This window comes from Hemitrygon akajei, chromosome 19 (genome assembly GCF_048418815.1).
Source record: "Hemitrygon akajei chromosome 19, sHemAka1.3, whole genome shotgun sequence".
Taxonomy (NCBI): Eukaryota; Metazoa; Chordata; class Chondrichthyes; order Myliobatiformes; family Dasyatidae; genus Hemitrygon; species Hemitrygon akajei.
This window is the reverse complement of record NC_133142.1, coordinates 1,801,351-1,825,969: the sequence shown is the minus strand read 5'-3', so window position 1 is coordinate 1,825,969 and position 24,619 is coordinate 1,801,351. Positions and strand designations below refer to the sequence as shown.

General features: G+C 42.6%; 1 protein-coding gene across 7 annotated transcripts in view; it reads left to right on the top strand.

Annotated features, from left to right (window-relative positions):
- The window catches only part of usp19 (ubiquitin specific peptidase 19), a 218,693-nt gene that overhangs the window by 16,833 nt on the left and 177,241 nt on the right, over positions 1–24,619 (top strand). For 6 of the 7 annotated variants that reach the window (XM_073071970.1, XM_073071968.1, XM_073071973.1 and 3 more), the window contains 2 exons: positions 765–809; positions 21,650–21,778. In XM_073071970.1, the coding sequence (XP_072928071.1) occupies positions 765–809; positions 21,650–21,778 (174 nt within the window). The remainder of the gene's footprint in view (positions 1–764; positions 810–21,649; positions 21,779–24,619) is intronic. The other variant, XM_073071969.1, reaches the window with a different exon arrangement.

Here is a 24,619-nt window from a genome sequence, read left to right as displayed (position 1 = left end):
ATCCTGATGGTTGAAGGGTAATTGTTTCTGAACCTGGTGACGAGAGTTCTGAGGCTCTTGAATCACCTTCCTGATGGCATAAAGAAGAAGAGAGCACATCCAGGGTAGTGGGGGTCCCTGATGATGGATGCTGCTTTCCTGCAACAGTGTTTCGTGGAGTTATGCTCAATGGTGGGGAGGGCTTTATGTGTGATGTACTGAGCTGTATCCACTAATTTTTGTAGGAGTTTTCATTTAAAGCATTGGTGTTTCCACACCAGGCCATGATGCAGCCAGTCAATATACTCTCCACTAACATCTATAGAAGCTTGTCGAGGTTTAGGTGTCATGCTGAATCTTCACAAATTTCTAAGGAAGTAGAGGCGCTGCTGTGCTTTCTTCATAATTGCACTTGTGTGCTGGGTCCAGGACAGCTCCAAAATAATAACACTGAGGGATTTAAAGTTGCTGACCCTCTCCACCTCTGATCCTCTGATGAGGGTGGGCTTATGGAGCTCTGGTTTTCTTCATACTCATTTACTGGTATGTATCAATCACTCTCTGCTTTGTGTGCCAACCATGTAATGAAGGCAGGACATCTTGGGAGTGATGTCCGCTCAGACAGGTTGTATGTTTGTGCAACATCTTGCATGCCACTTCAGTGTGTGACCATTGGAAAATGCCGAGCTTTTAAACATTTCAATTGATTGGGAGAGAAGGAAATGATGTTTCTTTTGAGGTCCATGTGATCCACTGAATCTTTCTCTGTTTGTTTTGACTGTCAGGTTTACCAAGCAATCAAGATGCTTTGCACAGTATAGGTAGTGATGGTAAGTCTCAGAGCTTGCCTTTTTAACTGGTGAGAAGTTTAACTGTTGAGAAGCTTGCAATTAATGGTGGTAGTGACTCTCCTCTAGGAAGTAATCCTCCTTTTGTTCTAAAAATACAATTGGTGAATTGCTTCACTCTGTATTTCTATTTACTTAATGTCTTTAGTTTAAAAGTATTTTTGGAATATGGCCATTTTCACAGAACTCTGTTATACATTGATCTGTGAGACAGGGAAATTGTCCATAGAGTTTTGACTAACATGGGGAACAATTGCCTCACATATGCTCTGCTGTCTGATTGTGGGTCCACAACCTCCCAAAATCAATTATCACTGCATTTACTGACTCTTGTCTTTCACTTAAGTAAAATGCTGTGATCGTTCTGAGCTCTCTGCCACTGTGGTACTGTTCTGACAGTTGTAGCCAAATACTGAAGTACTTTGGTGCTGGCCAGCTACATTTTGGATTAGTTACAATAGTTTTTCAGTTTAATAACTAAGGTTGTGTGGAATTCAATGTGCTTCTAAAAATCAGGAGTTCTCCTAACTGAATTCCTCCTAATGCTGTGTGCTTGTGCAACTATTTTCTTATTTATTTTATTGTTTGAGATACAGCATGAAACAGGCCATTCCAGCCCTACAAGCCATACCACCCAGCAATCCCCTGATTTATTCCTAGTCTAATCACAGGACAATTTACAATAACCAATTAATCTATCTACCGAAACATCTTTGGACTGTGGGAGGGAACCCACACAGTCACAGGGAGAACGTACAAATTCATTACAGGCAAGAGTGGGAATTGAACCCAGGTCGCCTATACTGTAACATGTTGTGCTAACCTCTGCACCACCGTGCCACCCCATTAACTTGCACCCCATTTAAAAACCATACAGGTTGGTGTGTACTTCTGTTACTTATTACTGTGCATTTCATTAAAAAAAAAACAAGGTGTACTTGCTATCAGTCTTTACCAAGGAAGATGTAGTTGAGATGCAAACAGAAATTGAATTCAAAGAGACGCTTTTATGTATCAAGTGGATAGAGTGTGGAACATTTTTCCTTGGTAGCTGTAGCCTTCAAAGGGTGTCTAAGAGGAAAGCAGTGCGATAAGGAAGTGGTGTGGGGAATGGGGCAGAGGGGCTAAATGGCCTCCTTACCTGCTATAACTATTCTGTGTTTGTGATATTTCCCAGTTTTGTGCCTTGAGCTTTGTGTTCAAGATATGAAACATAGAGTGGAAAGCCAAAGACTTTTTCCCAGGGCAGAAATGGCTAAAATGAGGAGACATGATTTGAAGGTGACTGGAGAAAACTATAGTGGGAAATGTCAAAGATTGTTTTTTTTAACATATTGTGGTGGGTGCATGGAGCACACCCTGTCGGGGATGGTGGTAGAGACAGTTACAGTAAGGACATTTAAGAGACTTGGGCACATGGATGAAGGAAAAATAGAGGGCTATGTAGGAGAGAAGGGTTCAATTGGCTTTGCAGTAGGTTAAAAGGTCAGCACAACATTGTGGGCTGAATGGCCTATACTGTGCTGTAGTGTTCTATGTCTATGAGCTCTATTCTCTGAACTTGCCAATATATCTACCCTCCTTAAGTCTTGCATTGTATGGCTACATTTTCCAATATGCTGTTTGAACCAATTTTAGAAGCTCTCTGGGCAGTAGTAAGTAACCCATTAGATCAGAATATTTAGTTGTAGAATGGATATTTTGTGAGTAGGTAATGAGGTAACATGGACTGGAAAAATTCTCTCCTGGATGGCAAGGTCTGATTAGGAGGAGTCTGCATTTTTATTGCAGGGGAGATCATGTATCAAAAATCTAATTGAGTTTTTTGAGGAAGTAACTAAGAAAATTGCTATTGGTTTATTATTGTCACATGTACTGAGATCCAGTGAAAAGTCTATCTTGTACAGTTCATACAGATCAGATCATTTCGCAGAATGCAGAATAAAGTGTAACAGCTACATAGAATGTATACTTCAGGTAAACAAGAAGGTTGCAAAATCATACACTAGATTGTGAAGTCAAGAGTCCATCTTATCATACTCAAGTCAATAATTATTCAGTAGCCTCATAGCAGTGGTGTAGAAGCTGTCCTTAAATCTGGTGGTACATGCTTTCAGCTTTTGGCATCTTTTGCTCCATGGAAGGGTGAAGAAAAGAGAATGTCCAGAGTGGCTGGCTGCTTTATTGAGGCAGAGAGAAGGGTAGATAGAGTCCTTGGAGGGGAAGATGGTTTCTTTATGGGTAGTATCCATTTTTTTTTGTGGTCACGGCAGAACAGTTGTTGTACTAATTCATTGTGGATCAGCAAAGGATGCTTTTTGTAGGGCATCAATTAAAAATTGATGAGGTTCAACAGGAAATGCCAATTTTCTTTATCCTTCTAAGATAGTAGAGGTGTTGGCGAGCTTTCATGGCCGTGTTGTCTACGTGGTCAGACCAGGGCAAGCTATTGGTATGTTCAGTGCTAGAAACTTGAGGCTCTCAGCTTCAACACCATTGATGTAGACAAAAGCATGTATACCACTTCCCTTGTAAATCTTTTCTTAACTGTTTCAAGTTTAGTAAGATCTTTCCTATAAAGGTTACCAAAACTGTACACACTCTAAATATGGCCTTATACAACCATACCATGACATCCCAACATATATACTGAATGCCCTCACTGAGAGCATTCATACTGAAAAGCAGCATACTGAAAGACTGCTTCACCAAGTTTACATACGTTATTTAAAACTGATTAGAACATGTAACAGAGTCAGTCCTTCTTTGTAGCCTGTCCCAACAATGGCTTGCAAATTCATTTCCTAATTCGAAAAGCCTTTATCAAAACACTGGAACCATCCGTTGAGCAGGGAATGGAAACCTTGTTCAATATGAAAATCAAAGAAGAACTGCAGACACAAAAAGAACAGTTGTGATGAAACTGTTGTGATGGCACTGACCATGGGTCCATGGTGTGGAAGGTAAAGAGGGAGAAGAGGTGAATGGTACTCAGTACTCAAAATAGGGGACTCAATAGTCAGAGGAACAGACAGGAGATTTTGTGGACATGAACAGGACACCCAGGTGGTACGTTGCCTCCCAGGTGCCAGAAATTGGGGACGTCTCAGATCACGTCCACAGCATCTTATGGAGGGAGAGCAGCCAGATGTCTTTGTACGTGTTGGTATCTATGACATAGAAAAGAAAAGCAATGAGGTCCTGAAGAGAAAATTTAGAAATCTAGGGAGAAAGCTGAGAAGCAGGACCTCCAGGATAGTAATTTCTGGATTGCTACCTGTGCCAGGTGCTAGTGAGGGTAGAAACAGGATGCTTTGGCAGATAAATGAATGGCTGAGAAGCTGGTGCATGGGCCAGGGCTTCAGGTTCTTGGATCATTGGGATCTCTTCTGGGGGAGGTATGAACTGTAGAAAAGGGATGGGTTGCACCTGACCCCGAGGGGAACCAATATTCTCGTGGGCAGGTTTTTTAGAGCTGTTGGGAGGGTTTAAACTAATTTGGCAAGGGGTGGGAATTGAAATGAAGGGATTCAACATAGGATGGATGGTAAAAAAAAGCAAAGATGTGGTGCAGTCAGACTGTCAGGAAGGGCAGGCAGATGACAGGTCAAATTTGCAGCCAACAGGGTGAGTATCAGTGCATTAGGGATGCAGAATCAAAAAGGATAGCAAATATAGCACTCAAAGTGTTATATCTTAATGCATAGAGTATAAAAAAAAGGTGGATTATCTTGTTGCACTATTACAGATTGTCAGGTAGGATGTTGTGGCCATCACCGAATCAAGGCTGAAGGATGGCTGTAGTTGGGAGCTGAATGTCCAAAGTTACATGTTGTATCGGAGGGATAGGAAGGTAGGCAGAGGGGTTGGCATGGCTCTGCAGGTAACAAATGACACCAAATCAGTAGAAGGATGTTATATAGAGTTGGAAGATATTTAATCCTTGAGTTGAGTTAAGAAACTGAAAGGGTAAAAGTAGCCTGATGGTAGTTATATGCAGGCCCCCCAACAGAGGAGATAGCTAAAAGTAAACTGGAAGGAGATGCTAGCAGGGAAGACAGCATGAGTTTTTGGGAAAAATGAGGAAAGTGTGGGATAGATGTATTCCAAAAACAAAGAAATATTCAGATTGCAAAATAATTCAACCATGGCTGACAAGCGAAGTCAAAGCTAATGTAAAAATAAAAAAGGGCATACAGCAAAGAAAAAAATTTGTGGGAACATAGACGATTTGGAAGTTTTTAAAAACCCACAGAGAGCAACTAAAAGAATCATTAGTAGGGAAAAGATGAAATATGAAAGCAAACTAGCAAACAATATCAAAGTGGATAGTAAAAGTTTTTTCAAGTATCTTAAAAAGATAAGAGAAATGAGAGTGGGTATAGGACCGCTAGAAAATGAGGCCGGAGAAATAATAACAGGGGCCAAGGAGATGGCAGACAAAATAAATCAGTATTTTGCATCAGTCGTCACTGTGGAAGGCACTAGTAGCGTGCCAGATGTTGTAGTATGTGAAGGAGGAGAAGCAAGTGCAGATACTATTTCAAGGGAGGTGCTCAAAAGCTGGAAGACCCAAGGGTACATAAGTCACTTGGATCAGATGAACTGTACCCTAGGGTTCTGAAAGAGTTAGTGGTAGAGATTTTAGAGGTATCAGCAAAGATCTTTCAAAACTCATTGGACTTTGGTATGGTACCAGAGGACTAGAAAATTGCAAATGTCACTCGACTCTTTAAGAAAGAAGGAAGGCAGCAGAAATGAAATTATATACCAGTTAGCCTGACCTCAGTAGTTGGAGTCAATTATTAATGATGAGATCATGGAGAAAAAAGAAAAAAAAGTTGAATTTCCCCATGGGGATGAATAAAGTATCTATCTATCTATCTATCTATCTATCTACTTGGTGACACAGGACAAGATAGTACAAAGTCAGCATGGTTTCCCTAAGAGGAAATCTTGCCTGACGAACCTGCTGGAATTCTTTGAGGAGATTACAAGTAGGATAGATAAAGGGGATGCAGTGGATGTTGTAGATTTGGGCTTTCAGAAGGCCTTTGACAAGGTGCCACACATGAGGCTACTTACCAAGTTAAGAGCCCATGGTATTACAGGCAAGTTACTGGCATGGTTACAGCATTAGCTGATTGGTGTGAGACGGCGAGTGAGAATAAAGGGATCCTTTTCTGGTTGGCTGCCAGTGACTAGTGGTGTTCCGCAGGGGTCAGTGTTGGGACCACTTCTTTTTATGCTGTGTATCAATGATTTAGATGTTGAAGTAGGTGGCTCTGTTGCCAAGTTTGCAGATGTTACGAAGATTGGTGGAGGGCCAGTTAGTGTTGAGGAAATGGGTAGGGTGCAGAAAGACTTAGACAGATTAAGAGAATGGGCAAGAAAGTGGCAAATGAAATGCAGTGTTGAAAAATGCATGGTCATGCACTTTGGTAGAAGAAATAAATGTGGAGATATTTTCTAAACAGGAAGAAAATCCAAAAATCTGAGATGCAAAGAGATTTGGGAGTCCTTGTGCAGACACCCTAAAGGTTAACTTGCAGGTTGAGTCATTGGTGAGGAAAGCAAATGCAATGTAAACATTCATTTCAGGAGGTCTTGAATACAAGAGCAGGATGTGGTGCTGAGGCTTTATAAGGCACTGGTGAGGTCTCACCTTGAGTATTATGAACAGTTTTGGGCCCCTGATCTTAGAAAAGATGTGCTGCCATTGGAGAGAGTTCAGAGGAAGTTCACAGGGATGATTGTGGGAATGAAAGGGTTATCGCACAAAAAACATTTGATGGCTCTGGGTCTGTAACTTGCTGGAATTCAGAAGGATGACAGGGGTTCTCGTTGAAACCTTTCGAAAGTTGAAAGGCCGAGACAGAGAAGATGTGGAAAGGATGTTTCCCATGGTGGGGAGTCTAGGAAAAGAGGGCACAGCTTCAGAGTAGAGGGGCATCGATTTAAAACAGATGGTGAGAAATTTCTTTTGACAGAGGGTGGCGAATTTGCGGAATTTGTTACCACAGGCAGCTGTGGAGGCCAGGTCATTAGGTGTATTTAAGACAGAGATTGATAGGTTCCTGATTAGACACAGCATCAAAGGTTACTGGGAGAAAGCTGTGGAATGGGGTTGAGGAGAGGAAAAAAGGATAAGCCCTGTTTGAATGGTGGAGCAGACTCAATGGGCAAAATGGCCTAATTCTTCTCCTCTGTCTTATGGTCTTATGGAAAGTCCCAAGCCTGAAATTTGAATTGAATCTTTTTACAGGCTGCCTGATCTTAGTGTTTGTAACAACTGCTGTTAAGCAATGACACCAGTGTGTGCTGATAACTTTTTGGCAATTTGTGCAATATTCCTTGCAAAGTCTACGTGTTCTTTTACGTGGAGTGCCCAGAACTGTGAGTGGCAATCTGGTGAACAGGACTTTTAATTCTCCAATTCTAGTACTTAAATGCTGTGTGTCTCCTAATTCCATCATTGTGTGTAGCAGTGAATCTGCAACTACGGACTATGTAAATCCACAATTTCATTGCTGGAATATCATGCAGTGGCGGTACAGAGGGAAGCAATTATTCCCATTCCTCTGCTAGCTGATTTAGCCTGGCTTAATCTCACCTTGCAGCACTAGGCCCATTGAACTGAAGGCCACAGCTGTTCTAGTGCCTACCCCTGAATCCCAGGAGTGGGTCCCATCGCCGCAACAAACTAAAGTTTGAGTGTAGCTCTCGGGCAGGGTCTTCAACAGAACTCCTTCCACCTTGAAAAGGAAAAAGGGAGATATTAAAGGTAAAAATGAAGCTGTTTCCACAGATGAACTTGAAGAAGACACTGTTTAGCACCATCATAGTTTCTTCCCTTTGTTTCTCGTTCTGATGAATAGCCTTGGCCTGAAACGTTGACTGTTCATTTTCATATATGACCTAATGAGATCCTTGAGCATTTTGTGTGTGTTGTTCTCCATTTTGTCTGAAAACCTCGCAATCAAGAGCATTGTTCGCAGCCGTACCCCTCTTCAAACCGTGTTTCAGTACAGGCATGTGAAAGAATGTAACATTCTCTCAACCTGCCTGCCTAATCCACTTGCATTTAGGATTAAACCATTAAGCATATCAGAATACCTTTTGTCTATCTTCAAACTTTGTCTTTAAAACACTTTTGTGAACTTTCTAGTCTTCCTTCTTCTAGTTATGCATTTCTTCTTTCTGAATCTTTGCTCAATATCTTACCCAGCCAAATTAGTTTAAACCCTTTGTGACATTAGCAAACCTCTCTGTGGGGAAATCGGAGACAAAGGACTATAGTTGCTGTAATCTTCAGCAAGAATCCAACTTCTGACAGAACTCAGCAGACTGAGCAATTCTGTGGAGGAAACAGGGTGATTAATGTTTCAGGTCAAGGCCCTGTATCAGAACAGCAGAAACTGGTCCTGGTCAATAGGTTCTGGAGTTTCCACTAAAGGCTAATTTATACTTCTGCATAGTAGCCTATGCCGCAGCCTTCGTAAGTGGCCCGCGCCATTGTGAGCATTTAAACCTCTGATGCGTTGATGTGTCTGTGTCGCTCTGCAGTTCACTGCCAAAATGCTAGTTGGCGGTAGGGTTTCTAATGGCGATTGAGCGCAGCATGTTGGAGTTGGAGCTAATAAATGTTGAACAGGGGTTATTTTTATTGAAATTACTGCAACGCAGAAAAGAGAGAAGACGTCAGAGGAGATGGTATGTATGACCATTGAACTGATTGAGGCAGAAGGAGGGTGAATTTTCTGAGAGACATGGACGAGGAAATGCATTTCAGATATTTTCGGATGTCGGCAGGTAGATTTGACGATTTGGTTCATCGTCTCCAACCATTTATTTCGCATCAGTGTATGTACAGTATGCCTATAGAGAGGAGGAAATGCGATGCTACCAAGAGGACCAATCAGTTATTGCGGTCTGCGTCACCACGACAAGCAGTTACATTTTTGGAGAGGTGCGCGTCAGGCTATGGCGTAGGGTACAGTGTAGGTTATGGGTACCTACGGCGTTCATTTGATGCAGAAATATAAATCAGCCTTTATTGTATGGTATCAAATTTATTTTAAAAAAGAGAAAATAGGGAGCTCCTGAATCTATTAGTTAATTGTCTGTCCTGGAATCTACACTGAAGGATAGAATAACCGATCCAAACAAGTTGGAGTGTTGAGTACTGGAGATGGGATATTCTGCTGAAGGTGTATAAGACATTGCTGAGGTCAAATGTGGAGTATTGTGCCCTGTTCTGGTCACCTACCTACAGGAAAGGTATCAATAAGACTGAAAGTGTGCAGAGAAAGTTTACAAGGATGTTACCAGGACTCAAGGTGAAATATTTGTGGGGAAACTTCTCTCAGAGGGTGGTGAGAGTGTGAAACAAATAGCCAGCTGAAATGGTTGATGCAGGTTTAATTGTAACAGTTTGGATGAGGTACATGGATGGAAAGAATGTGGAGGCTAGGGTCCAAGTGCCATTGCCCCAGAAAAACACCAGTACAGAGTGGATGGGACAAATAGCCTGTTTGTGTGCTGCAGTGCTGTGTGACTATTACTCTGAAAGAATATCAGGATTGAGCAGTATCAGCCCAGATTTAAGGAAACCCATTGAGACTTGTTTCTTGAGGAATGTGACTACAGGAGTAGATAAAGGGGTGTGGACTTTGCAATGTATGTTTGATATTGGCAGTACTAAATGGTAGATGAATCTTAATGCAGGTAAGTCAGAAATCACATGCAAGGGATATGTATAGTTATTGGCAGCACCCTTAACAATTTTGACAGACAGGGATTTTGGGGTCCAAGTTCGTACCAGTGAAAGTGACAACGCAATTGTATACAATATTAATATGAGTCAGAAGTCATGTTGCAATCATATAAAATTGTGGTTAGGGTGCATTATGAGTTGGAGGTACAGACTTTGGAGAAATGCAGAAGTAGTTTACCAGGATGCTGCCTGGATTAGAGGGCATGAGCTGCAGAGAGGCTGGACAAGCTTACATTGTTTTCTATGAGGGGAGACCGGAGAGTAGTTTATAAAATTAGAGCAGCCTGAACCTTTTACCTAAGAAAGAAGTGTAGTAGCTTTGTAAGATTGTGGTGGGGGGGTTGGGGCAGACAGTATAATGGGAGCATGCAAGGCAATGTTAAAGAGGTGGGTGCTTGGAGCATGTTAGCAATTGTGATAGTGGAAGAAGTTGCAATATTGACATTCAGAGACTTCTAAGTAAGGCAATAAGTATTCAGAGAATGAGGGAAGTAGATAGTGTAGGCAGATGGAGTTACTGAATATGTCACAGACATTGCAGGCTGAAAGGCCTGTTCCTGTGTTGCACAGTTCTATATTTGGTAACACTGGACAACAAAGATTTTGCTTCTTGGATACTTTTGGGTATATCTTATGAATGTTGGGCTGCTGATCATGAAAATCACCATGAAATTTCCCTACCACAGCACTATGTCTGTCTTTCGCAGCCACCATGAAGATTTGACAGAATTCTTTGGTCAAGTTGAAAATTTCTGATGTTAGTGGGCTTTTGACTGCTTTGGGTTGCCAGCAGGGCCCACTACAATGGCTTCTTTTTATTGATTCTTCAGTGTTAAGCCTGAAAGTTGTGTTGCTACAGAACGGCAATTTTCATCCTTCAATACCAATTGGCTGAGCCGTACACATGAAAGAAAACTGATATCTGTAAGTCTTGGTGAAGCATGTACGGTACAGCAACTACAACTGGAATATCTGTGTGATCTGAAAGTAGCAGTGCTGCTACTAGAAATGCAGCTCAGATACACCAAGTAGTGCTGTTTTATTTGCAAATGGAACAGCCATGCGAGCGAGTCCAGTTACATAGAAAACCTACAGCAGAATACAGGCCCTTCGGCCCACAAAGCTGTGTCGATCATGTTCTTACCTTAGAAATCACCTAGGGTTACCCATAGCCCTCTATTTTTCTAAGCGCCATGTACCTATCTAGGAGTCTCTTAAAAGACCCTATCGTATCCGCCTCCACCACCGTTGCCAGCAGCCCATTCCATGCACTCACCACTCTCTTGAGTAAAAACTTAACCCTGACATCTCTGTACCTACTTCCAAATACCTTAAAACTGTGCCCTCTCATGCTAGTCATTCCAGCCCTGGGAAAAAGCCTCTGACTATCCACACAATCAGTGCCTCTCATTATCTAATAGACCTCTATCAGGTCACTTCTCATCCTCTGTCGCTCTAAGGAAGAAAGACTGAGTTCACTCAACCTATTCTCATAAGGCATGCCCCCCAGTTCAGGCAACTTCCTTGTAAATCTCTTCTGATAGATAGATAGATACTTTATTCATCCCCATGGGGAAATTCAACTTTTTTTCCAATGTCCCATACACTTGTTGTAGCAAAACTAATTACATACAATACTTAACTCAGTAAAAAAATATGATATGCATCTAAATCACTATCTCAAAAAGCATTAATAATAGCTTTTAAAAAGTTCTTAAGTCCTGGCGGTAGAATTGTAAAGCCTAATGGCATTGGGGAGTATTGACCTCTTCATCCTGTCTGAGGAGCATTGCATCGATAGTAACCTGTCGCTGAAACTGCTTCTCTGTCTCTGGATGGTGCTATGTAGAGGATGTTCAGAGTTATCCATAATTGACCGTAGCCTACTCAGCGCCCTTCGCTCAGCTACCGATGTTAAACTCTCCAGTACTTTGCCCACGACAGAGCCCGCCTTCCTTACCAGCTTATTAAGACGTGAGGCGTCCCTCTTCTTAATGCTTCCTCCCCAACACGCCACCACAAAGAAGAGGGCGCTCTCCACAACTGACCTATAGAACATCTTCAGCATCTCACTACAGACATTGAATGACGCCAACCTTCTTAGGAAGTACAGTCGACTCTGTGCCTTCCTGCACAAGGCATCTGTGTTGGCAGTCCAGTCTAGCTTCTCGTCTAACTGTACTCCCAGATACTTGTAGGTCTTAACCTGCTCCACACATTCTCCATTAATGATCACTGGCTCCATATGAGGCCTAGATCTCCTAAAGTCCACCACCATCTCCTTGGTCTTGGTGATATTGAGACGCAGGTAGTTTGAGTTGCACCATATCACAAAGTCCTGTATCAGTTTCCTATACTCCTCCTCCTGTCCATTCCTGACACACCCCACTATGGCCGTGTCATCAGCGAACTTCTGCACCGTTTCTATAGTTTCCACATTCTCCCTGTAGTGAGGCAACCAGAAATGAGCACAGTACTCCAAGTGGGGTCTGACCAGGGTCCTATATAGCTGTAACATTACCTCTTGGCTCCTAAACTCATTCCCACAATTGATGAAGGCCAATGCACAGTATCCTTTCTTAACCACAGAGTCAACCTACACAGCAGCTTTGAGTGTCCTGTGAACTCGGACCCCAAGATCCCTCTGATCCTCCACACTGCCAAGAGTCTTACTATTGATACTTTATTCTGCCATCATGTTTGACCAACCAAAATGAATCACCTCACACTTATCTGGGTTCTCAGTCCAGTTTTGCATCCTGTCAATGTCCTGCTATAACTTCTGACAGCCCTCCACACTATCCACAACACCCCCAACCTTTGAGTCATCAGCAGTTTGAATAATAGGACTGGATGTTACAATCCCTAAAGTTCTCTGCACTGCACTTGACTTGAGTGGAAGTAGTTCTTAAAGATGACCACTAGATGCTGTTTCTACCATTACAACACATCTTCAGTTGTGTATCTGGACATTACCGGGTGTTTTGGCCTTTTATCACAAGACACCCTCAGCTGAGGCAGGCCCACCACAGGCTGATCAGACCTGGGTGTGTGTCACATGGTTAGTCTCTAGATGGTCACTTGGCAGCCCAGACAGCATCCCTACTTTTCAGCCACAGCCAGTGACTGCTCATTTCGGCAGCATTAGCAAGTGCTTTGATTGCCTTCCTATGGGTCTGCCCTCTGACTCATACTTCCCTCAGCAGCCTTATGGTGGAACTGGCTACAAAGCCCCTGCACCCCACCTCAACTGGGCACAGTTTTACTTTCCAGCCTCGCTCCTCTTCTTCATCTGCAAGGTTGGCATATCGCAGCCTTTTCTGTTTGTAAGCCCCATCCACAGCATCCTCCCAAGAGACTGGCAGCTCAGTGATAAAGACAGGGACCAGGTCAGGCTGCAGGTTGGTCGTTGCAGTTTCAGATGGGAAGGTAAGTTTCTGGCCTAAATCGACATGCATTTCCCAGTCCCTGGCTGCACTCAGTGGGCATGAGTCATGAGGCAAGGGATTAACCCCTGGTTTCTCTCCTTCCTGGATGAAGGATGGTAGTTGTGGGAACGTAGTCTGGGCATCGAGAGGCCTGACGTTGATGGTTACTCTCTTACACTCAAGTTCAGCTGCCAGACACCTCAGCACTTGGTTGTGTTGCCAGTTTTATCTGCCTTGTATTAGGCTGGTCTTGCAACTAACCAAGATGTGCTTGAGGGATGCCGGAACTGGACACAAGAGGACAGGCTGGATCCTCTCCCAGCCAAAGGTTTAGGTTTGTAGGAGAGGGCAGGACATCATATGTTGCTCTGATGATAAAGCTGAATCTGTTTGACTCCATGCTCCACAGCTCACTCCATGTGATTTCCCTCCTCTCAACACCCTCCCACCTCATCCAGCAGTCTAGCTTGGCTTGGGATATTGCTTTGGCACATCTAGCTGCTTCTTCTTGGTGGTGCACCTCCTCCACCACCAGGTGCCAGCGTTCAGTTGTAGTAGCCTTTTGCCAGGTAGGTTTCATTGCTTCAAGGCCGAAGCCTCCTCTACTCTGTTGGACATAGCCCACTATGTCCCTGTATTGGAGGGTGGCTTCTGCATCCAGTACTGCTACGGCTGGGGTCCATTTCTTCCATATAACCATATAACTATTACAGCACGGAAACAGGGCATCTCGGTCCTTCTAGTCTGTGCCGAACGCTTACTCTCACCTAGTCCCACCTACCTGCACTCAGCCCATAACCCTCCATTCCTTTCCTGTCCATATACCCTATCCAATTTTTTTTTTAAAAATGACTAATTCAAACTTGCCTCTACCACTTCTACTGGAAACTCGTTCCACACAGCTACCACTCTGAGTAAAGAAGTTTCCCCTCATGTTACCCCTAAACTTTTGCCCCTTAACTCTCAACTCATGTCCTCTTGTTTGAATCTCCCCTACTCTCAATGGAAAAAGCCTATCTACATCAACTCTATCTATCCCCTTCATAATTTTAAATACCTCTATCAAGTCCCCCCTCAACCTTCTACGCTCCAAAGAATAAAGACCTAACTTGTTCAACCTTTCTCTGTAACTTAGGTGCTGAAATCCAGGTAACATTCTAGTAAATCTCCTCTGTATTCTCTCTATTTTGTTGACATCTTTCCTATAATTTGGTGACCAGAACTGTATACAATACTCCAAATTTGGCCTTACCAATGCCTTGTACAATTTTAACATTACATCCCAACTACTATATTCAATGCTCTGATCTGTAAAGGCCAGCATACCAAAAGCTTTCTTCACCCCCCTATCCACATGAGATTCCACCTTCAGGGAACTATGCACCATTATTCCTAGATCACTCTGTTTTACTGCATTCCTCAGTGCCCTACCATTTACCATGTATGTCCTATTTTGATTATTCCTACCAAAATGTAGCACCTCACACTTATCAGCATTAAACTCCATCTGCCATTTTTCAGCCCACTCTTCTAACTGGCCTAAATCGCTCTGCAAGCTTTGAAAACCTACTTCATTATCCACAACACCACCTATCTTAATATCATCTGTATACTTACTAATCCAATTTACCACCCCATCTTCCAGATCATTAATGTATATGACAAACAACATTGGACCCAGTACAGATCCCTGAGGCACACCACTAGTCACCGGCCTCCAACCTGATGAACAGTTATCCACCACTACTCTCTGGCATCTCCCATCCATCCACTGTTCAATCCATTTCACTACTTCGATATTAATACCTAACGATTGAAACTTCCTAACTAACCTTACGCGTGGAACCTTGTCAAAGGCCTTACTGAAGTCCATATAGATAACATCCACTGTTTTACCCTCGTCAACTTTCCTAGTAATTGCTTCAAAAAATCCTTGTTGCTAGAGCAGGAGCAACGCCTCTTACAGTTGGGTCCCGAGATTTTTTGAGTGTCATTTCCAGCCTTGCTTTGTCACATTTGTATTCCTCCACCAGGCTAGAAATTGGCAGAAATTCCCGTAAAGTCCTATGCTGCTAAGGCATCTCGGTAGCCCAAGCCACTTCCTCACATGTGAGTTCACCGGCCTCTCCAGCTGATTTTCATGAGACGTAGTGACCTCATGGTAATTGGCCACATAAGTTGGGGCAGCAGTCCAAAGTGAAAGCACCAAAGCTTCAACCTCCCTGGGAGAGCCGTGTTGTTGATTAGCTTGAGGCCACTGATTGTATCCTGCCTTAGTTCTTCCACCTGCTCGGTGTTTCTGAGGTCTGCGTTGTACCAACATCCAAGGCTTTTGATGGGCTTCTCCAGGACAGTTGGTATTGTCTCAGCGTTGATACGAGACCTTATGTCGGTGAGCCGACCTTTGACAATTGAGATACTGCGAGACTTACTGGGTTTGATCTCCATTCGTGCCCATTTACTAACCCATCCCTCCACTCTTCATCCAAGGGGATATTGCTTTGTGGATCCAGAACTGGCTTGCCTACAGAAGGCAAAGAGTGGTTGTAGATGGGTCATATTCTGCATGGAGGTCAGTCACCAGTGGTGTGTCTCAGGGATCTGTTCTGGGACCCCTACTCTTAGTGATTTTTATAAATGACCAAGAGTAGGGGTCCCAGAACAGATCCCTGAGGCACACCAGTGGTCACTGACCTCCATGCAGAATATGACCCGTCTACAACCACTCTTTGCCTTCTGTGGGCAAGGCAGTTCTGGATCCACAAAGCAATGTCCCCTTGGATCCCATGCCTCCGTACTTTCTCAATAAGCCTCGCATTGGGTACCTTGTCAAGTGCCTTTTAATTACGTTAAAAAGGATTGGCTGTTCTGTAAGTAGTTGGTTGCAGGTCAGAAATATGTGGCACATAAGCTACTTGTAGACTCAACAATTGCCTCCTCTTCATATACAACTGAGGCTTGTAATAAATTTTGTGAAAGTGATGAACAAGGAAGGTGAAGGATTTTGATATTTGAGGCAGAGGTTTCCCAGAATAACTGCCGCCAAGATTAAGGAAGGCATTTTTGTCGGTCCACAAATCAAACAGGTCATCAATAACAGGTCATTGGAAGAACTTGTAGTTGGTCTGGAGAAAATCGCATGGAAACATTGAAGGATGTTGTTGAAAATGTTCTTGGCAACCACAGCATTGAGCTACATGCAGCTGGTTGACAACATGCTTCAAGCATACACGGCTATGAAGTGAAACATGTCACTGAAGATTACTATTCTGCATTCCCATTCTTCCCTGCAAATCGTAGCGCTGTCAGTAATGAGTATGGTGAAAAGTTTCACCAGGACATTGCAGTCATGGCGCTGCAATATTCGGGCAAATGGAGTCCATTAGTGTTGGCTGATTTAGTGTTGGACATTGAAGCGTGAAGCCTCAGACATTGCATACAAATGAAAATCATTGACAAAACATTTTTAGCTTAGATGAACAATTGCAAAGCATCAGCACCATTCACAACAAAGCGCACTATATTCAATAAAAGTTAATTTCTTGTTTCTCCAAATTCCTACATGATACAGGTAGTCTGAAATGATATGTGTGTTCAGCTTCAAGTGGTCTATCATAACTACAAAAAAATTCTGAGGAACCAACATTTCTGAAAAAATTTGTTGTCCAGTGTATTCAATTTCCAAATCCTTACACTGATTTATACTGATTTATGTTGTTCTCTGCTAGAGATTGAGGAACAAAAATCAATGATTTAAGAAAAGAGAAGCAGGAATAGGTTTTAGATCCCTCAAGCATAACAAAGTAATTGTAACTGTTTCTGTATGCTATAATTTTTCCACCTGATCTCATTAACCCTTTATTTTATCCATCGTGACAAAATCTTTTGGAGTAACCTGGATGTCCTTGAACGTAAATCACAAAATGAGAACCATCAGATCTATTGAGTTAGGAAGGCAAATGACATTTTGGCCTTTATTGTGAGATGGCTGGTATTCAGAAACGGGTAGTATTACAATTAAAATAAAAGATGTAGAGTTTTTCCCCCTTTATTTAGATTTGCTCAGTTCGAACAGTAGAGGTGTCAGGCAGGAGAGTTGAATGCTATTCTGGCAGGTAATGAGAAGGCAGGGAGACCTCCGGTGCCCCCGATAACTATACCTGTGAGAAGTCCTTCCAGTTGCAGCTTCTAACAATCTGTGTTAGGAGTTGGAGCTGGAACTGTGTGAACACAGGGTCATTTGGGAGGCTGAGGGTGTCATACATAGGACATGTGGAGAGGTACAACCACAAACATGAGAAAATCTGCAGATGCTGGAAATCCGAAGCAATATGCACAAAGTGCGAGAGGACTCTGCAGGCCAGGCAGCATCCATGAAAAACAGTAAGTAGTCGACATTTTGGGCCGGGAAGGGTAAAGGGGTCAAACAGCCAGTGCAGAGTACCCGTGGCCATCCCCCTCAACAACAGATATATCAGTTTGGATCACTTCGGGGGGAGGATAGCCTAGCAGAGGAAAGTCATAGTGATCAGGTCTGTGATACTGTGGTTCAGAAGGGAAGAGGGGGCGAAGAGGCGAGCTGTGGTGATGAGGGATTCATTAGTTAGGGGAATAGCAAGGGGATTCTGTGAACCAGAACAAGATTCCCGGATGGTATCTTGTCTCCTAGGTTCCAGGGTCTGGGACATCTCGGATTGAGTCCTCAGCATTCTTAAGAGGAAAGGTGAACAGCCAGAGGTTGTGGTCCATGTAGTTACCAATAACGTGTAGGAAGAGTGATGAGGTTCTGCAAAGGTAGTTCAGGGCGATGGTGTTAAGTTAAAGGGCAGAACCTCCAGGATTCTGATCTCAGGATTGCTGCCCATGCCATATGCTTGTGAGGCCAGAAGTAGTAAGGTTATACCGTTTAACATGTGGTGAAGGAGTTGGTGTAGGAGGAGGGCCTAAGATTTTTGGATCATTGACCTCCCTTCCAGGTTAGGTGGGATCTGTACCGAAGAGGCATTTTGCACCTGAGCCAGAAGGGGACTAATATCCTAGCAGGAAAGATTGCTAGTGCTGCACAGTGGGGCTTAAACTAAAGTTGCAGGGGGTGGGAACCAAAGTGCCAGAACAGTTAGTGGAAAAGTTGTGGCGACAGATGTTAGCAAGACCTCAGACAAAGTCAGGAATCAAAAGGTTGTGTAAAATGTGACTGCGTATATTTCAATGCAGAAAGTATTGCAGAATAGGCGGATGAGATAAGGGCATGGATCAACACCTGGAATTATGATGTTGTAGCCATTAGCGAGACTTGGTTGTGGGAGGGGCTGGACTGGCGCTCAATATTCTGGGGTTCTGTTGTTTTAGATGCAACAGAGCAGGAGGGATTAAAGGAGGGCAGGTGGTGTTATTGATCAGGGGAAATGTCACAGCAGTGCTTGGTTAGGACAGATTGGAGAACTTGTTTAGTGAGGTGTTATGGGTGGAACTGAGAAATAAGAAAGGTACGACCACATTAATGAGGGAAAATAATAGATCACCCAAGAGTCAGATTTAGAAGAATAAGTTTATAGAGAGACCACAGATTATTTATTGCAAGAAACATAAGGTTGTGAAAGTAGGTGATTTTTAACTTTCTACATATTGACTGGGACTCCAGTGTCATTAGTTTCAAAGTAAATGTGGGTCTGGTCCACTGGTTGAGATTCTAAATTGGAGAGAGGCCAATTTTGATGGTATCAAAAATGGTTTGGCAGGTGTGGTTTGGACAGACTGTTTTCTGATAAAGGTATACTTAGTAATTGGGAGGCCTTCAAAAGTGAAATTTTGCAAGCACAACACTTCTATGTGCCTGTCAGAATAAAAAGTAAAGATAAGAAATGTAGGGAACCTTAGTTTTCAAAAGATATTGAGGCTCTGGTTAAGAAGAAAAAAGATGTGTGGCAGATATAGGCAGGTAGGAATTTGGGTGCTTTTGGAATATAAGAAACATGAGAGAATGCTTAAAGTTATCAAGATTGTTAAAGGAAGGCATGGTTTCTCTAGCAGAAAAGATGAAGAAGAATCCCAAGATATTCTACAGATATGTTAAGAGCAAAAGGATTGCAAGGGACAAAACTGATCCTCTGGAAGAGCAGATTGGTAATCCATGTGGAGCCAAAATAGATGGGGGAGATCTTTTAAAAATAATAATTTTTTTGCATCTGTTTTTCCTCAGGACACGAACACAGTCTATAGAAGTGAGGCAAAGTGGCATCAACTTCATGGACCTTATACAGATTATAGAGTGAGAGGTGCTTGCTGTCCTGAGGCAAATCAGGTTGATAAATCCCCAGGGCCTGACAAAGTGTTCCCTTAGGCCCTGCGGGAGGCAAGTGCAAAAATTGCTGGGGCCTTAGCAGACATATTTAAATTATTCTTAGCAATAGGAGAGGTACCAGAGGATTGGAGGTTAGACAATGTTGTTCTGTTTAAGAAAGGTTCTAAAAATCAAAGTGGTAGAACAAATTCATAATTCAGGTCCATTGTTCATTAAAAGTGATGTTACAGGTAGATAGGGTCCTAAAGAAAGCTTTTGGCACATTTGCCTTTGTAAATCAAAGTATTGAATATAGGAGACGGGATGTTATGTTGAAGTTGTATAAGGCATTGGTGAGGCCTAATTTGGAGTATTGCATGCCATTTTGTTCACCTACCTATATCTTAGGGTGATAGGTTAAGAGTGAAAGATGAGAAGTTTAAGATGAATGTGAGGGTTGTAAGAGTGTGGAGCAAGCTGACAACATAAGTGCACGCAAGCTCGATTTAGAGCTATGGAGGGCAGAGGTCCTGGAGCAGATTGATGGCAGTAGCCAGTTTGTGGTTTTGGCATGAACTAGATGGGCTAAAAGCTTCTTTTTGTGCTGTGCTCTACTAAAATTCCATGATAATTGCATGAGTGGAGTCACACCTGGAGCAATGCATTTTTCCTCTCTGTTGAAGAAAGGGTATACCAGTGAAAAAGAGTCAGTTGGCTATTTCCCAGAATGGCAGTTTTGCTTTGTCACAGCAGCTAAAAATATTCAGTCCCTAGTTGGAATTGCAAAGAATGAGGGACCCTGGGAGGGCATGACAGGAGAGATGCTGAGATTGTTTTCACCATGGAAGAATCATGAAAGATGGTCATTGAAAACCAAAATATGTTGGATCTTCTCAGAGTGCTGAACTTCTGGAATTCTCTACATTCTGGTACCATACTTCTGGTACAAATACTTAGAAGAGGTAAACACCATTGGAGCAATGGGGAATTGAGGGCTTTGAGGAACTCAAAGAAGAGGAGTTCAGCCCTAGGTCAAATCAACCATGCTAATGAAAGGCAGGGTGGGTTAGACATCTAGCAGCCTATTCATTTATAGCTTTCTTTGTGCTTTAATAATAAACATGCCTAAACATTTGCAGACTAATGGGTGAAGTACTTCATTCCAGATTAAAGGATTGGCCTGCATTTGCACAGGGTTCATCCCAGTTACCTGTTTGACATTTGCTATCAAACATTGGTTTTTGTTTATTGCTTGGGTTGTTTTACAGTGTGGCAGTGGTAAGGTTTTTGGGTTTGTTCCCTTCTTTCTTCACTGATAGGCAGCTCGTGTCTGGACTCATATTTTACTCTTTGTTGTCACTTGCCTAGTTATGGTAATAGTATAAACTGAGTCTTGGTAGTTGGAACTATGTGAGTCCTCATGAAGGTTCTTGGCACGAAACATCAGCTCTTTATTCCTTTCCATTGATGCTACCTGACCCGAGTTCCTCCAGCATTTTGTGTTTGTGGTTTTCCAGCATCTGTAGAATCTGTGGGTTTGGTTCAGGTTTGTTTTGTACTCCCACATCAGGAAAATACAAAATGAAGCAAAGCAAACAAAATGTTGGAAGAACTCAGGTCAGACAGCATCTATGGACATGAATGAACAATGGATATTTTAGGCCGTGACCCTTCATCAGGACTGGAAAAGGGGACAGAAGAAGTAAGGAGCTGGGAGATGATGGGTGAAAAAGGTAAAGGGCCAGAGAAGGAGAAATCTGATAGGAGAGAGTGGACCATGGGAGAAAATGTCAGAGGAGGGGAACTAGAGGATGGTGATGAGCAGGTGAAATGGGAACCAAAATGGGGAATGGAAAGGGAGAGGGGCGGGCGGAGAAATTTCCCTTCCCCACTACCTTACTTAGGCTTTTTCCCACCCCCACCTACCTATTGCCCCACTTTTCAAGCCCTCATGAAAGGTGTCGGCCCAAAACGTCGACTATTTATTCTGCTCCATAGACTGCCTGACTTGTTGAATTCCTCCAGCTTTTTGTGCATGTTGCTTTGGATTTCCAGCATCTGTAGAATCTCTTGTGATCAGCAAAATATTACTCCAGGAAGTTGTACCTTTAAACTATCTGGGCAGCTGCCTTCCCATTAGATTGATAAGTTTTAAAAAGGAAATGCTAGCCTAATAATTATTCAGTTTTGACATTTGAACTTGGTACAATGATGTATTGCTGTTTAATGACTATGTTAATCTGATCTGTTTGTTAATACCTCAAACTAATGCACAGTGAAATGTGGTTAGATTGCTTTACATTGCCAATATTTCCTGTAAATCTGCTTTGTCTTACAGATCTGTTTGTTGACTGGAAACAGAATGCAGATGAGGTTATTGTGAAGTTGAAGCCAGGCGAGGGAAACCTAAAGGTTGAAGAGATTGATGCAGCTTTCACAGACTCTGACTGCATCATTACACTACCAGGTGAGCTGTTGATGCGTGCTGGGAAAGTTGTTGCTGTTTTTAATTGATCGTGCACAGCAAAGAGCAACCTTTGGGACATGGTGGCAGGTGTGTAATGATGAACTCCTCCACTGCCAAGTCCCTGGGTTTCTTTAAGCTTCCTTTGTGCATTTAATTTATCTTTTCCTTAGTCTTTATTACAGAAACTATAGTGGTTAGTACAATACTTTGCAGTGCCAGTGACCGGGCTTCAATTCGAGCTGCTGTCTGTAAGGAGTTTGTATGTTCTCCCAGTGACTGTGTGGGTTTCCTCCCACATTCCAAAAGTATACAGTTAGGGTTAGTAAGTTGTGAACATGCTGTGTTAGTCCTGGAAGTATGGTGACCCAGCTGATTTGATTTGACACAAACAACTCATTTCACTGTATGCTTCAACATATACATGACAAAGCTGAATCTTTAAGACCTTAATCTTTCACTCATGGGTTTCTCTCGATGTACTTTGCTGTCAACCCTATCCTCCCATCCCCTCCTATTGCTTCTAAACCTGAAGTATTCTGTATCATCCACTTCTATACTGTCATTAAGGCACTGATGTGATGCTGCTCCAGAAGATAATGTCTTATTACTCTGTATCATGACCTACTGTCAACACCACCCAAGCCCCAAATCTCCCTGATCCTTCAGCTCAGTTGCTTCTCCTCCTAAGTTGCTAAAGCTTCTGATAGTTTGCCTACTTTTATTATTATCTGCAATTCTATTTAACTAAAACCTCCTTGTTCATCAAGATCTTTTCCTGGGTTTGGTCCCTACTTGGCTGCATCATGAAACTTCTCCATGGCCACTTGTCATCTTTTAATTTTTGTATTCCCACTCTTAGGGTGTTCAATACAATTTCAGAAAGATTGGTGGCTAATTAGTAAATACCTCACTGTATGGTTTCTTTCTGACCCTTGTGAATCAAGAGAGCTGTTGCATATTGATATCATTAAACATAACAGCACAGAACCAGCCTTTCAGCCCACAATGTTGTGTCGACTTTTTAAACATCCAAAATCAATCTAACCCTTCCCTTCTGCATGGTCCTGCATTTTTCTCTTAGATAGCGTGATCTGTCTGCCCCTACCATCATCCTTGGCAGGGTGTTCCCATCACTCTGTGTATACCTCCTACATCCCCCACAATACTTTCCTCCAGACACCTTAAATTATACCCTCTTGTATTAGCTGTTTCTGACCTGGGGAAAAGTCTGTGGCTATTGAATGAGTCAGAAGGCTTAAAGGGATTATTAGAAAGATCTTAGAGAATGGAAAGGCAAACCAAGGCCGTGAAATGACCTTGGCAAGTTAGGTCAGATAATCCTAAAAGCTGTGTATATCAGAAGCAGGAACTGATTTAGGAGGTGTCTGTATGGTCTTGTGCAGGGAAGGTCATGACCTTCAAATCTGAATCTTTTGAGGAACAAACTTGGGAAATTGATGAAGGCAGAGGGTTAGATGTGATCTACATGGAATTAACGTGATCTACATGGAATTAATGTGATCCAGAATGTTAAAACTCAAAGGATTGGAGGCATCCTGACAAAATTATCTTGGAAGATGGTATTTAGAGTCAACCCACCTGATCTACACTGGCCAAGGTGCTCATCTAAGCTAGTCTTATTTGCCATGTTTTGCCCATATCCCTCTAAATTAAGGGTTCCCAACCTGAATCCTTTGCCTAATGGTATAGGTCCATGGCATAAAAAGTTTGGGAAGCCCTACTGCAAATCTTTCTTATCCATGTACCTGTCCAAAAGATCTTTGAATATTAATAGAAGTGTAACTTTGAGTGTTTTTCCAACTTGTTTTATACTGAGTGATGTTCAACAGGAATTGTTGCTGAGGCAAACACAAAGTACACTGCAGATGCTGTGGTCAAAGCAACACGTACAACACGCTGGAGGAACTCAGCAGGTCGGACAGCATCTGTGGGAATGAGCAGTCAACGTTTCGGGCCGAGACCCTTCGTCAGGACTCGGCCAGAAACGTTGTCTGCTCGTTTCCATGGATGCTGTCTGACCTGCTGAGTTCCTCCAGCGTGTTGTAATTGTTACTGGGGCCTTTGTTATGTCTATAAATGAACAAGAATGTAGGTGGTCTGATTAGTAGGTTTAAATCTACACAAGAATAATTGGAGTCATCGAAGTTGAAGAATGTTTAAACAATACAGCGGTATGTAGATCAGTCTGGAAGCTGGGTGGAGTACTTGACGGCCAGATGGAACCAGCATAGATAAACATGGCAGTAGATATTTAAGAGGTGGGCTAGAAGGGCACACTTTCATTGTTTTCATGTGTATGATACTAGGTTTCTTTTCTAAAACATTTATTCTCAAGCAATAATAAACGCAAGAGATTCTGCAGATGCTGGAAATCCAGAGCAATACACACAAAATGATGGAGGAGTTCATCTGGTCAGGCAGCATCTATGGAAAGGAATAAACAGTCAATGTTTTGGGCTGAGACCCTTCATCAGGAGCCCTGAAATATTGACTGTCATAATAATCCCTTTAGACCTGAGACGAGGGGGAGTTTCTTTATCCAGAAGGTAGTGAATCTGTGGAATTCTTTGCCACAGACCAGTGTGGAGGCCAAGTCATTTGGTATATTTAAGGTGGAGGTGGATAGCTTCTTGATTTGTGAGGGCATCAAAGGTTAAAGAGAGAAGATAGGAGAATAGGTTTGAGAGTGATTCAGCCTGACCTACTGGGATCTTTCAGCAATTTGTGTGTATTTATCTTGAACAAATTACACATGACATTGCTGTTCAAAGAGCCCAACGGTGGAACTGGCAGTTTTTGTGAGAAATGCCACAGCTCATT